Source organism: Gavialis gangeticus, unplaced genomic scaffold, assembly GCF_001723915.1.
Source record: "Gavialis gangeticus isolate Ggan-Ray unplaced genomic scaffold, GavGan_comp1, whole genome shotgun sequence".
Taxonomy (NCBI): Eukaryota; Metazoa; Chordata; order Crocodylia; family Gavialidae; genus Gavialis; species Gavialis gangeticus.
The window spans coordinates 176,094,936-176,108,043 of NW_017729022.1; the positions used below are offsets into that span (position 1 = coordinate 176,094,936).

Consider the following 13,108-nt stretch of genomic DNA (forward strand, 5'->3'; position numbering starts at 1 on the left):
GTACAGGTTATGAACAAGGAATATTTGAAATAAGCTACTACTAAAGTGTCTCATCTTGAAATGCACACAGGACAGTCATGAAACTCTCTTTATTAGCATTTATTAGCATTACCATGTCCTGTTAAATGTAATACACATTCACTATGACAGTTGTTTTTAGAAGTCAAAGCTTTATTAAAGGAACCAGATGTTATAAGTAAACATTGCAGCTGATGGAAAAACAGGGAAACTTGTAGAAACATCATTAGAGGAATATCAATTTTAAGTAGCTAACTTGTACTGGGCACATATGACCTACTTCTGGCCTAGTCAGGCAACTTAATAACAATTACTTTTAACTTGATCCAATTCTCAATAACGCTGCATAAAATGAGCCTAGTGCTAGTTTCTCACAGAAGTTGATCATTGCATGAAAGGTGAACCTACGTCAGACAGAATTGTCATGCATGTTTCAATCAATTTCATATCAAACAGCAAAAATCTCACTATTTTATCATTTGCTCAGGGAAAAAAAGAAAGATGTCATTGAATAACTGTGCCAGACAAATCAACTATAAAAAGTATCTTGAAATTTAAGAGCCTTTGTCTCCCAGCTTCTTTTTGCTTGTCTTCTCAATTGTTGTCTCCACAATCATAGCTGTCTCTTCATAAGTCTGAATCCTGTCATCAGAAAATTTCTCAATGGATTCTACCACTTCCACCTTCTCATAGCTCATGGACCCAGGCAAGCTCACTTCTCCAAAAGGAAGGCCACTGCGTCTATCTTCATCATGCTGTGGTTTTTTTGCATCTCCTGACTCAGGTAGGTCAGTAGGACTTGGCGGAGGTAAAGCCTCAGGCTCAGTGAAATCTGGATGCTTTGTGGGTTCTTCGTCTTCTCCTTCTGACTTTCTTTCCTCTTCTGACATTTCTTCTTTCTCTTTCTCTCTTAAGTTGTCTTCAGGCTCAGACACAATCTGCACTTCATCCCCTCTCTTTTCTTCTTCTGATGGTTCAGGGGACTCAGGCAACTCTGGTATTGGTTCCACCTCACTGACACTTGGTGTTTGTTCACTGCCAGTGGAAACTGTGATCCCACCCCCAGCAGGGATAGAGGAAGAATGGAAGCAAGGGTCTTCATAGCTGCCTTCCCCTGAAACAAGTACATAGCGCCCTTTGGTGTAGAAATCACTTTTAGGCTCTGGTTTCTGGTAGCCTCTTATTCTTTGTTTTACAATGTTACGCAATTTATCAAAAGCTTTACTTAGTTGAGCTCCATCAGGCACATCCTCTGGGGCAGGTTCTTCCTCAGCTATCTCTAATCCTTCCTGTTCAGCTTCACATTTTACTGAACTTTGACGTTCATATTCTAACTCCTCCTGATCAAAGCCTTCCTGAGTTCTTTCAGGCATTTTTTCTGTTGCAAGATTATCTGCTATTTCTTTAGGCATGATCTTTTTCCTTGAAATTTTCTTTGGTGGACCTTTTTGTCTTGGCTTTACACTTGCAATGTCTTGAATAACGCGTGTGATATCTACAGAAAACCAAAACAAAGCAACAACTAACAATATTGAATGCAGTTGCCCAAAATGATAAAGCAGTGTATTGACCACCAAGGGCCACAATGTCCCGTCCTGGAGTCTAATACTTCATGCAGAGTTAACTGGAGCTGCAGAAGTTGCCACATATCCTGCTCTGTGCATAAAAATAGTGGTTATGACTGTATGACTTTGGCTGTGAATCCATTTTGTATATACAGACACATTCATAAGCAAAATGGAGACAGGGTCACTTTATAGGTAGAAAACCAGGAGCACCAAATCACCATCTCTAAAGACTGTCCTAATCCTCTGTGGGCACATTTAGGTCTCACCATTGTAGTACATTACAACACTGCACCACTATTTTGTACAAACAAAAATCACTTATCCCTGAAGAGATTAACCCTGGCCAATTTGAAATAGCTTTTATGATCATTACATGGGACTCCTAGATGTACCAGTCACAGAAGCTTCTCCCAAATATGATGGGGAATATACATGGGTACCTCAAAACATTCCCTTTGCCCCTTTCCTTGGGAAGGAATCACAGACAACACATCTGCAGACAGCTGTTGTTACTTGTGTCCTTTCTAGAAGGTACTTGAAGGAGAGGCAGAACCCTCACAGCATATGTAGCTGCTTGACCTAGTAGAAGGCTCTTGTTTACTGTTACTGTCAACAAACTAGACTCTGGCTCTGATTTCCTTATCAAGCTACTAAACAACACACCACTCAGCTGCCGTCATGAATTCTGACAGGAGACTAGCTCACATCCTGAACACAAGATTGCATTGTCTTACGCTTTCTATATATTCACCCCAAAAGGATTTGCAAGCCCCTAGACACCAAACTTTTCCCAGAATTTTACTCAGCCCTCTGAAGCGGAGATCAGAGAATATGGAAATTTGCTATATGATGATCATGGGGAAATATGCTTCTGTGAAGCCCTTCCTTCCCTCAAAAGCAGGAGACTGTCTGTGAGGATGGACCCCATCCTTCAGAAAGCACTGGTGACAATGGACTAGAGCCACAAAAGGACTTAAGAATTTGAAGTTATGACTACTGAATAGGCAATGAGGCTACAGTGTCATGTATGTGTATTTGCTTCCCTTCTGCATTTGCACTTGCTTCCCTTCCAGGCCTCTAATGAATGTTTTATTATTCCATTCAGAGTTAAATGGCACTCATATGAGGGGAAGAAACACCTCTGTCAGTAGCCCATAATTAGGGCACTCTCTCAAGAGGTGGATTCAAGGTGACGGGGCTTATTCCTTTGGAAGGCTGCTGTAGAAAGAGCCACATCCCTCCTTCTATAGAATATTTTAGGAGTTAGAGATCCTCCTATGTCTCACTTCCTGGGTGAATGCTCTCACCACTGGGAACCTACATGAAAGGTCATCACTTCCTCCTGCAGATGTGTTTTGAATGGAAGTGACTGGCTGGTGTGTTTTACACTGGACTCAGTGATGGTGGTGGTTATCCTGCATACCACATCAGGCCTCTCTAGGTTCTCAGGTAGACCTCTGGCTCTTCTTCACTTGAATTTTGGACTGCAACAAAGCTTAGGAGGAAGTTAGTGACCTAGCTATTTATTGCAAAGGAAGAATACACAGCTTGACACTAGAAACCACAGGAACAAGGGGAAAGATATATACAGATATATCTTCCAGGAGGTATACCTTGTCCAGTGTCACAGAAGTGAAAATATATTTAGTGAAAAACCTGATAGCCCTACAGGTACAATCAAAGGTACACTTTAATACCATGGGCCAGCTCCTCAGCTGGTACGTAATCTAGTTCCACTGACTTCAGAGAAACTTCACCTATTTGCATCAACTAGGATCTGGCTCCATTTGTTATATGCCAATCATTTATTTCGCAAAACACTAGGGAAACATCCCATTTGGACTATGAAAAAATAACTTAAGTTGGAGCCAGGAAAATATATCTTCATTTTTAATCCTGTCTTTTCAACCTAATGTCCAATTACCCATGAATTTATGATGCTTCTCAGACGTCTATTAGCTTTGTGTGTAAAATATCCATCATGCATCCCCTTTGTTAACAAAACCCTTGTTATTTTAGCCCCTGCCAGTTACCAACACCAGTCACTGTTCTGACAAGTTTGAAATGTACTACTCACGCAGTACTGAGAAGTGCTATAAACCACCCCATTCATGGCAAACTGGATCACAGCACTTAAACAAGACAAATATTCCTTGTGCCTATTATTGGGGCTAAGTTTAATGAGAAAACATATTCAGTTCTTGATCTGAGCAGCATTTTCAGACTTGAGACAGTCATTAAAGACATCCATTGATACTATGAAACTTTTTGCATCAAAAAAGCTTCCTTTTATTTCCATTATCTTTGTGGATTTTAATTATTCACTATCAGTTACTTTTGCTATGCCACTGGTACAGGAAGGAAACAGTTTTGTTAGGTGAGTGGGATCTCAAGCTCTTGATCCAAAGCCAACTGGATTAGCCTGAAAGTCTCCCATTGACTACGATAGCCTTTGGATCAGGCCCAATACATAATTGGTTCCAGTAAGAACAAATGCAAACACTGTTACTTAAATGGGCAAAGAATAGAAGCTTACCTCTTTCCCTTGAAACTGAAGATTGGGTGGGTCTGTAGCTCTGCATTAAGAGTGTAACTGGGGTTCCAGCAATGGCAGAATTTAACCTGGCAGGGAAGATCAGCACAAGTCATACTTCTCAGAATATCTTGAAGAAGCAAAGTCATTTAAAAGACCTCATTACTAATGTGTCTACATTGCTTCAAATCAAAATGGTTTATGCAATGACTATTTTACTGCATCTAGTACAGTGCATCAGTGTCATAGGTCAGCTCCTTTGTTGGTGAAAACCAGCAGAGCTGCATTATTGTCGGGGGGTTATTCTGGCTTACACCAAAAGGGGTTCTCATACAGAGGTGGAACTATCATTCTGGGCATCCTGGGCTAGAGTAGGAGTAAAGTGGTGCTGGGAACTTACCTCCTTGCACAGAGGCTGCTGTTGCTCTGGTGCAAGCTTTCCAAACTCAAGCTGCTGCTGAGGTGGTAACAGCAGCATAGGCTCACCAAGAACTCCCATTCTGGTGCCCCATCCAAGTTAACACCTATGGGTTGTGTTCTGCTTGCCCAACCCTAGTTACACTACTGATGTGGTCTCTTGTTTTTTACTTAGGTCAAAGGGCATAGGTGTTCCCAGGCACCTTGCCACTCTGGCTCAATTTACCTTCAATGCAACTCAAAAAGATGCCCCAGAGAGACTAATTGCACATGAAGCCAGGTAAAAATAAAACCTCATTTAAAGTAGAGGGCTAAAGGTGACTACCATCAGGTCCAGAAACATTACGAACAGTGCACTTTTCAAGTTCCATTCCTAAAAGTTTTCCCAGTGGTACAGTGTGTAGGGTCAGAATAGCTGAATCCGAGCTGTTTACAAATTAGTTACTGTAATTGGACCCCAAAGCCTTTAAAATTAGACCCAAAACTTTAAAGTGCTAAGAAATTGGATGCCATAAGAGGTACTAGTTTATGCAATGGCCTTATGTTGTGCTAAACATGCTGAAAGAACACAGGTATTCACCCAACTGATGATAAGCTAACTCCATTTGACTGACTGAATGGGTATTATAGCATTGGAGAGGACAGTCCATTCTCTTCCATTTGTACCTGTCATTTGGGCATGGAAATAAAAAGAAGTCAGTCAAATGGTGGCTAAAAATGGTGGCTTACATACACATAAACCCCAAGTCTGGGTTCTGGCAGAGGAAGGAGGAAGCATGTTTTAAAACTGTGGCTACAATAGGCGGGAAATCTGGGTTCTTCTACTCCTAGCTCTCCTGCAAACTTCTTACGTGATTCCACGGCAAATGGAGTTCTGCTGTTGATTTCAGTGGGCTTTGATCTAAGCTCATTATCCTTCAGTTCCTTTCCTTGGATCCCAGTGGATTCACATGAGCTTTTTCTGGATAAAACACCCATTTTTGAATACTATAACAATAACTCATCAGAATACAGAACAGGCCTTACCGGTTGTCTTCAGTCTCAATAATACGTTTGTACCTCTCCAGCTCATTCTCTAAGGACTGCTGGTAGATCACCAGCTGGCGGCAGTCATTGGTGTACTTCTCTAAGGTCTTCTCAGCCTCTTCTATCTCCTTCCTCAGGTTTTCAAGTTGCTCGTTGTACAGCTGAATCTCATCATCATAACTCACCTGGGTGTTCTTAATAGCTTGTTCCAGCGTGGTTGTCTGTTAAGCAAGGATGAAAGTTGAGAACAATTCTGTACAGTAACCTAATTGCAACGGAAGAGGACAATGGTAAGAGGTGACAGGCTGTGAAGCTATCTGTTGCAGGAAACCTGAAAAAAAACCCAAAGTGGGCCTCAACTGAACAGCTCCAAAGAGTCCTATATTCACTGTCCATCTAATGCTTTGCTACTGAAGCTAATGGGCATTTTAATTATGTTTGTTTATTTATTTATTTATTCCTCCAATTAAAAATATATGTAGGTATTCTTATCCAAGACTCTGGACACCTGCACCATAAATTAAAAAGTTACAACAGAAACATAGGTCAAGAAATCTCATAAATATGTTCACTTGTGTCTGCTCCCCGCTTGCTAGTTCTACTAAAAATAGCAAGAAGCTGAGCTTTGTAATGGGCCCAAAAGGCTGAAAAAAATCTAGGTTCAGTGTACTAAAAGGAGGAGAATAAGGATGGCCTTGAGGCATAGTCAGAAGATCTGTGTTCAGCTGCTGGTTCTGCTGCTGGCCACTGGGTAGTCACTCCAAGCTCTGTTACTGACATAGCAGGAATGCTGCACTAGATTGCTTCCCACTTCTCCTTTTCAGAGATTCAGCGCATGCTGTCTTTGTAACATCTGTTTATCAGATGAGGTGTAACCTTAACCAATTTATAATCCACCTACCCAATACCCACTAGGTTATACAGCACTAGTGAAAATACTAGCACCTTTGGCATTTTGTGCTCAAACAGCAGCAAAACATGGATGATAGCTGGTGATTTCATGGAATTTCAAGGCAAAAGTGGTGTGATCTCTTCTTCTTTGCTTGCATGCCCAGCTGAAGGTGGCCAAAGTCTGGCTTTGAATCTCTCTCAACCTCTGTCTTCTTATTGGCTGGTTAGGGACAATACTACATACTTATCTTGTTTCTTTAATGTGATGCTCTCCTCAGATAGAAAAGTGTTAAAAATCCAGAAGTCCTAAAACTATTTTTTTAACACTGCTACTAATACAATCATTTTACTAAGAGATGGCTGGTAAGGCTAGTGCTACAGAAATCCAGAGTAAATATCAGCAGATCAAGTTACAGCCATGCCTGAGTAAGACTCAAAAGGATCGTTATAGTTTTTATCTTGCCCTTGATACACTCATATACTCAGGGGAAGTCACATGGAAAAAGATAAGCCTCTACTCTTAAGGTTTTTTTATTCCAATGGCATACAAGAGTTAACTAGGAAGTTGTATGGGGCAGGAAACCAATTTATTCCCTGTCCATGGTGCTGATTCAAGCCCACCAAGTCAGCGTGACTGTTAAGGCTGTGAGAAACAGCGCCATTTAGTTTCGACTTCTGTTTCTCCATTTTGAAGGGACAGTGTTTCATTTTGTCATTTTATTTTATTTTGTTTTGATGCACAGTTCCATTTTGTTTCATCGAAACTGTTTTGGTGTTTCAACGTTTCGCCCATAGGCTATAATGGGGAATCATGAAAATGCCTATAATTTTGTAATTTCTTGCTTGGTTGGGGTGAAAATTGCAGGGACGGTAGCCATTTATGAGGGCATGAAGCCTGCCAGGTTTCACAGAGATAGGTTCTGGGGTTTCTGGGAAACTGCACCTCAAACTGCTAAAAGCAAAACTTGTGTCACTTGCTGGTAGTGGCAGCCTCCTGTCATCCTGCCCGCACCCCTGGGAGGGCTGTGGGCTGTACCGGGCTCCTCCTGTGGTGTGAGCCACTGGATCTGTGCTCAGGATGACAGGAGGATGCTGCTGATACCTGGGACTGGTGCTGGGCACAGCCCACCACCGGAAAGACTGGAGCTGCTGCCGGCCCTAGGCAGCAGTAGCAGCCTCCTGTCATCCCATGCACAGATTTGGGGGCCTGTACCCCTGGGAGGAGTCCAGCAGTGCTGGGGGAGCAGGTTGGGGGAGCTCCACCACTAGCAGTGCTGGGGGAGCTCCACCACTGGCTGTCTCGCTGCCTCCCACCACCAGGATGAGCTTTGTGGAGCTGGTGGAGCTGCTCGGAGCAAAGCCCTGGATCTGCCCCAGCTCTTGCCACTGGGATACACTCCAAGTGGCTCTGTCAGCCCCATGCATCTCAGCCTGGTGGAAGGAGGTAGGGGAGAGCCACTGGCCAGAGCTATGCTCAGAGCCAGGGGTGCACCCCAAGTGGCTCCGCTACTGGCTCTCCCTCTGCCTCCCGCCACCAGGTTGAGCTCCATGAGGCTGGAGGAGCCACTCAGAGTGCAGCTCTGGTGAGCACACCTCAGCAGCTGGAGGCTCCACAGCCCCATGGAGCTGAGCCTGGTGGTGGGAGATGGCAGGAGAGCCAGTGATGGAGCTGCTCAGAGTACAGCCCTGGCTCTGAGTGTATACCTGGGCAGTGGCTTTCTCCCACCTCCTGCCATGAGGCTCAGCTCTGTGGGGCTGCAGAACCTTCAGCCACTGGGCTGTGTTTTCCAAGGCATATTTGGCCAGCAGGCTGTTTGGGCTGTGCAATGGACCTGACCCTGGCCTTGTTCGGAGTGTGTCCCCCACTTGTTGCCATGGGGTTGCTTTGAAATGTGAAACGTTTTGAAACTTTTGCAACATTTTGAGTGCCCTCATTTCATTTCAATGCTGTTTTGAAGCCTTTTATTTCATTTTGATTTTGCTTTTTCGACATCAAAACAGCTTTAAAAATAAACACTCATTGAAATTTCGCACAGCCCTAGTGACTGTTCCTTTTAGAAGTTAATATCCAAGCAGCCTGTAAGTAGCTTCATTTCCTGTGCAGCGACTCCTAGTATACAAATGAAATTTCATTAAATACAACTGGAAATAAAACTGACCACAAGATGGCACCAAGCTCTTGGAAAAGAAAGGCTGCCTTTTCAAGAGTAGAGCACGTAACTTCTGCTCCCTTCTGCTTTTCTTTGGCTAGTTGATGATATAGTATCTTTACCATCCAATGTTTCTTTTAGTCTTTTAGAAATATTCACACTTTATTAAAAATTGCCCTCATAAACAGGCTATAAGGATCTATAATAGATTGTTTTAATAAATACCTATGAAGTCAATTCTTCTACAGTGTTAACAGGGAAAAATACTCACAAAGGAATGAGCACTGGTAATTCAGGAACACAAGTCACATTGCCATTTCTTTAGGAAAAATCCCACTCTTAAAGTCTGGCAGATCAGTAGGTTACTTATAATTATGGATTTTGGCTACCTAATGGTGCCTGTGACTTGCATATAATACCTAGGAACATAGGACAATAAGGGAGTAGCTGGGCCATTGATTACAGTACATGGTTCTTGCAGAAAGCCACATGCTATGTTCCTTTCTTAAACTGATCAAGTTCTATTGATTTTTATTGACCCATTATAACTTGAATTTTAATATAAAATATGACCTTGAAATGTAAGCTTTTATCTTGAAATTCACCATATTATACCTTTGCCTTCTTGGACGAACCAGATGAAGGCAGATTCTGCAATTATGACCAGAACTATAATAGTTCCTGATTTTCTTAGCGTATAAGATCTCTTCCTACCCAGGCTACTAGATATCTCTAGTAGCCAGGCTACTAAGTGACTGGCTTTCACCCAACCCCACTAAGCACTAGCTAAAAGATGCACTAGCCAAAAGATGCTCAGACTCAAGAGAGTGAATGAGACCTCCTATTATGGTGGTCTAATAGCTAAGCTGCTGAAGATCTCCAGAAGAAGTTATGTTCCAGCACACCACCCTCAGAATGGTTCAAGCACTCAAGAGACAAAGGAGTCTTTTCTTGCCAGGTTAAGATAATAATTTTTCACCCTATCCACTACCAGTAGGGTCCTCATATAGGTGGCCTGAGGTCCTTACATTCATGGCTATGGTTGTAGCTGTGCTTGCAGATGAAACAATTGCTGTTAAGTCTGAGCCTGTCAGAAAGCACAAGCTGCATTTGGAAGTGTTGGATGACACCATTTCTTGGCTGGGAACCAGGTAGGAGCTGCAGGATGAGTCTTGATAATTCATTCCCTTTGAATCTGTGCTATATAAATGCATATATCTTGGTTGCTAGTAGATTCTAAGTGCATCTACACATTTATTAATGCATTGTAGTTACTGCACATTAAGTTTGGTACTTGAATAATCAACGTGCAGTAATTGGGGTTACTGCACAGTAGCATCAAGGCATACCTTTTTAGTGTTTCATGTAGATATGCTCTCTGTGTACCTTTGGAAGAGCTAATTCATTGATTATTAGTAATAAAGATGCACACAGGCTGCTGTGATCAGCTTCATATGTATTTTTGATGGATGTTCATGAGGTTTATTTCAATTGCCTAGTTCAATCTCCCTGATTAACACAAGCAATAGACCCTCACCCAGTAATACCCACAGTAGTCCAATAACTTGTGAAGCAAGTTTAATGATTGTGTAAAATGCTGGATTCTCTTCTAATGGAAGATCTCTGGTTTCTCATTCCATGATTCAGGCTTCTGAATAATGGAATATGTTTCATACTTGATCCAAGTTGGTAAGGGTCAGTTGCCATGCATCTGCCTGCTTAGACTCCATTTCCAACTGTAATATGAGATTCTTGCTTGCTTAGGCAAACAACTCCTTTTACTAAGCAGTCACCATAATTATGACTGACCAGCTAAAAGTAACTACTTTGATCTGTATTTCATGATATAAGGCTTCTTAGAAGCAGGGATATTGAAGTAGCTAGAGATAAAACCTGAACATTAAACAAACACAAACACCACTGCTTTCCCAGCCTCCATAGTACATATTGAGTATACATACTTTATGTCCCCATTAAATACCAGCCATGATGAGTTTTTTAATAAGAGGTTTTGAGACATTCAAGTTGCATTAGGTTGTATCAATAAGATTCACTGAGCACGTCTACACATGCCACTATGGAGTTGTTGTTACTGTGCCATCATTTAGTACCTCCTTGTGGAAGTACTAAAAGATGGTGCAGTTACATGCTTATTTTTAGTCTATAACAGGGGAGCGCACCAACATAGCTGTGGCATCATGGGTTTTACCCAAGGATGCTACGTCGCCATAGCTTATTGCTATGACAACATAGTATCACAAGTAGACACACCCACTGTAGAGTTTCTGGTTAGCCAAAAAGTACCTCATTCTGCAATTTTGATTTCTGAGCCTGTAGCTGACAAAGAATGCTTTTGTACTCCTCCAGCTGACCCTGCAGGATAGGAATTCGTCTCTCTGCTAGCTGTTTCTCCTGAAAGAAAACCAGAAAAAGCATTTGATTGTGTAAATGTGTCACCACAAGTTGTCTACAACAAGGACACACAGCCCGGGAACCAAAGAAATATGTACCATACTGTCCCATAACACAAGATAAGTGACACCAGCAACAAGGCCTCAAAGCGCAGGGGGACCTAAGTCCCAGTTTTGGGGGAACAGACCAAATTAGGAGAAGGCCCAGAAGGCTATGTAGATGTGTGACCACACAGAGACAACCAACTAGAGACAGCCATGGATGAAGAGTCATTAGGAGTCATCAACGGGGAAGGAGAATACAAAAGCAGAGACTTGAGATTAACAAAGGTCCCTCCCTTCGTCTCGTCCATCCCTCCCTTTGTACCACCCCTCCCTGTCCCTCCTTGCTGTCCCTTCCCTTTCTCCTCCCTGAGAGGGGTCCCTATCCCTGCCCCTGTCCCCTGGGAAGGGTCCCTGAGTCCCCCACAGACCAAGGGCATACTAGCAGCCTGTCTCCTGCACCCCACTGTAGGCAGGGCTGTGGGCCTCGGTATCCCACCTCCAGACTGCTGACACCTATGAGAGAGAGCCTCAGAGTGGAGCCTGCATCCTCACCAGATGTGCTTTGACTCTGATGACAGCCCTAGGATTGGTAGATATAGAATTGTTTGTTTGATTGTTTGTATTGTTGCTTTTCTGTTCTTACTCTGTATCAATAAATCAACTGACAGGTGTTGTGGTCTGAGAGTTGTGCTCTCCCAGAGCAAAGGTATAAGGGCTGGGTTCTGTACATACAGTGTCAACAATCAGAATACTCCAATGGAGACAGTGTAAAAGCAACAATTATCATGGAAAATATTTCACTTATTTTGAAATGTGAAATACCTGCTCTTGTAGTTTGCACACAAACAAGAGTTTCTGGTGTGTATCACAGTGGTATGAAAGTGAACCCATCTTGTCTCCTCCCAACCCCTTTTTGTCTTGTGTGGTTTTATCTAGTCAACACCAATCTCTGTGATGCATAGGAGTTAACCTTTCTTGTTCTTGCCCCCACCTTCTTTCCTTGGGGAAGAGAAGATCTTTGAAGCTTCAATGTTCCACTCCTCTTTTTCATGAGGTGGGAAGCATACCTACTTCTGCTGGACTTGTCTTTTAATATGGCATCTGCTGCACATTTCAGAATATACTTGGATAAAGAAAATCTCTGATCAAGGTTTTTATGACTCAATCACTTCTTTCAAACCTATAGTTGAATTTTCTGCCATTGTCATTTAGGATTCAACATTTATTCAGAAACACCACCTTCCTTCCAATACTACAGAACTAGCATGCATATCTCAAATTCTTTGGGCCAATATGGACTGTTCATTGAGTGCTCATAATATAAAGCTTTTTTGACTACTTGCAATACTTACCTCACTTACACCAGCTGTTACAGAGGACACACGAGGGGTTTTTTGGATGATCTGCTGTAAAATGTTGACATAGGTTTGTACTTCCATAAGATTCTGTGGTGGGGTAAAATCATTGTCATTAGAAATTGGCATTGCATGCTTTCCATTCAAAGCCCTGTACTTCTGTGAAGATTTCTTTCTTTCTGATAACTTCTTTCACCTTGTAAAAATGCAGCTTACAGAACTGCTGATAAGTAGATGCACACCTGCCTTTAGTGGAGTTGACCCCCTCTGAATTTGATGCCCAGTATGCAGTTGAATTACTAAATCAGCATAATCAGATATTTCTTTGCTATAGATATGGTAGTACTGATGATACATAAGACACTCTTTATGAAAGGTTATGTTACTTGTGTTCTTCTAGAAGCAAATGGGAATACCATCTGATTGTGCATTGAGACAGAAGGAGAAAGTACCGGTAAAATGAAGACCTGTAGAAAAAGCTTATTTGTGTGGCCAGTGTCTTGGACTTGGACTCGTTCTAGTTGATATTTTGTGAAGAAACTCAGAATAGTTACATTCAGTTTCAGCATTGGATTTGAATCTCCAGTGTTATTTTGCTTTTCATTCCTACAGAGCTAACCCAGATCTCATGGATATCATTGGAACATGTCTATAAAACTATGGAAAGTGTTAGTTTCTTTTTACCAAACCCATC

At 42.1% G+C, this 13,108-nt stretch overlaps 1 protein-coding gene and 1 long non-coding RNA gene across 2 annotated transcripts in view; both read right to left on the minus strand.

The window, feature by feature from the left end:
- The window catches only part of LOC109296917, a 386,887-nt gene that overhangs the window by 225,020 nt on the left and 148,759 nt on the right, over positions 1-13,108 (minus strand). The gene's annotated exons all lie outside the window — the stretch shown is intronic.
- The window catches only part of BFSP1 (beaded filament structural protein 1), a 42,733-nt gene continuing 29,992 nt past the window's right edge, over positions 368-13,108 (minus strand). Inside the window, exons 4-8 of the mRNA XM_019516558.1 lie at positions 12,412-12,504; positions 10,908-11,015; positions 5,563-5,783; positions 4,123-4,208; positions 368-1,513 (exon numbers count right to left, since the gene is read on the minus strand). Coding sequence (XP_019372103.1) covers positions 573-1,513; positions 4,123-4,208; positions 5,563-5,783; positions 10,908-11,015; positions 12,412-12,504 — 1,449 coding nt within the window. The 3' untranslated portion in view covers positions 368-572. The remainder of the gene's footprint in view (positions 1,514-4,122; positions 4,209-5,562; positions 5,784-10,907; positions 11,016-12,411; positions 12,505-13,108) is intronic.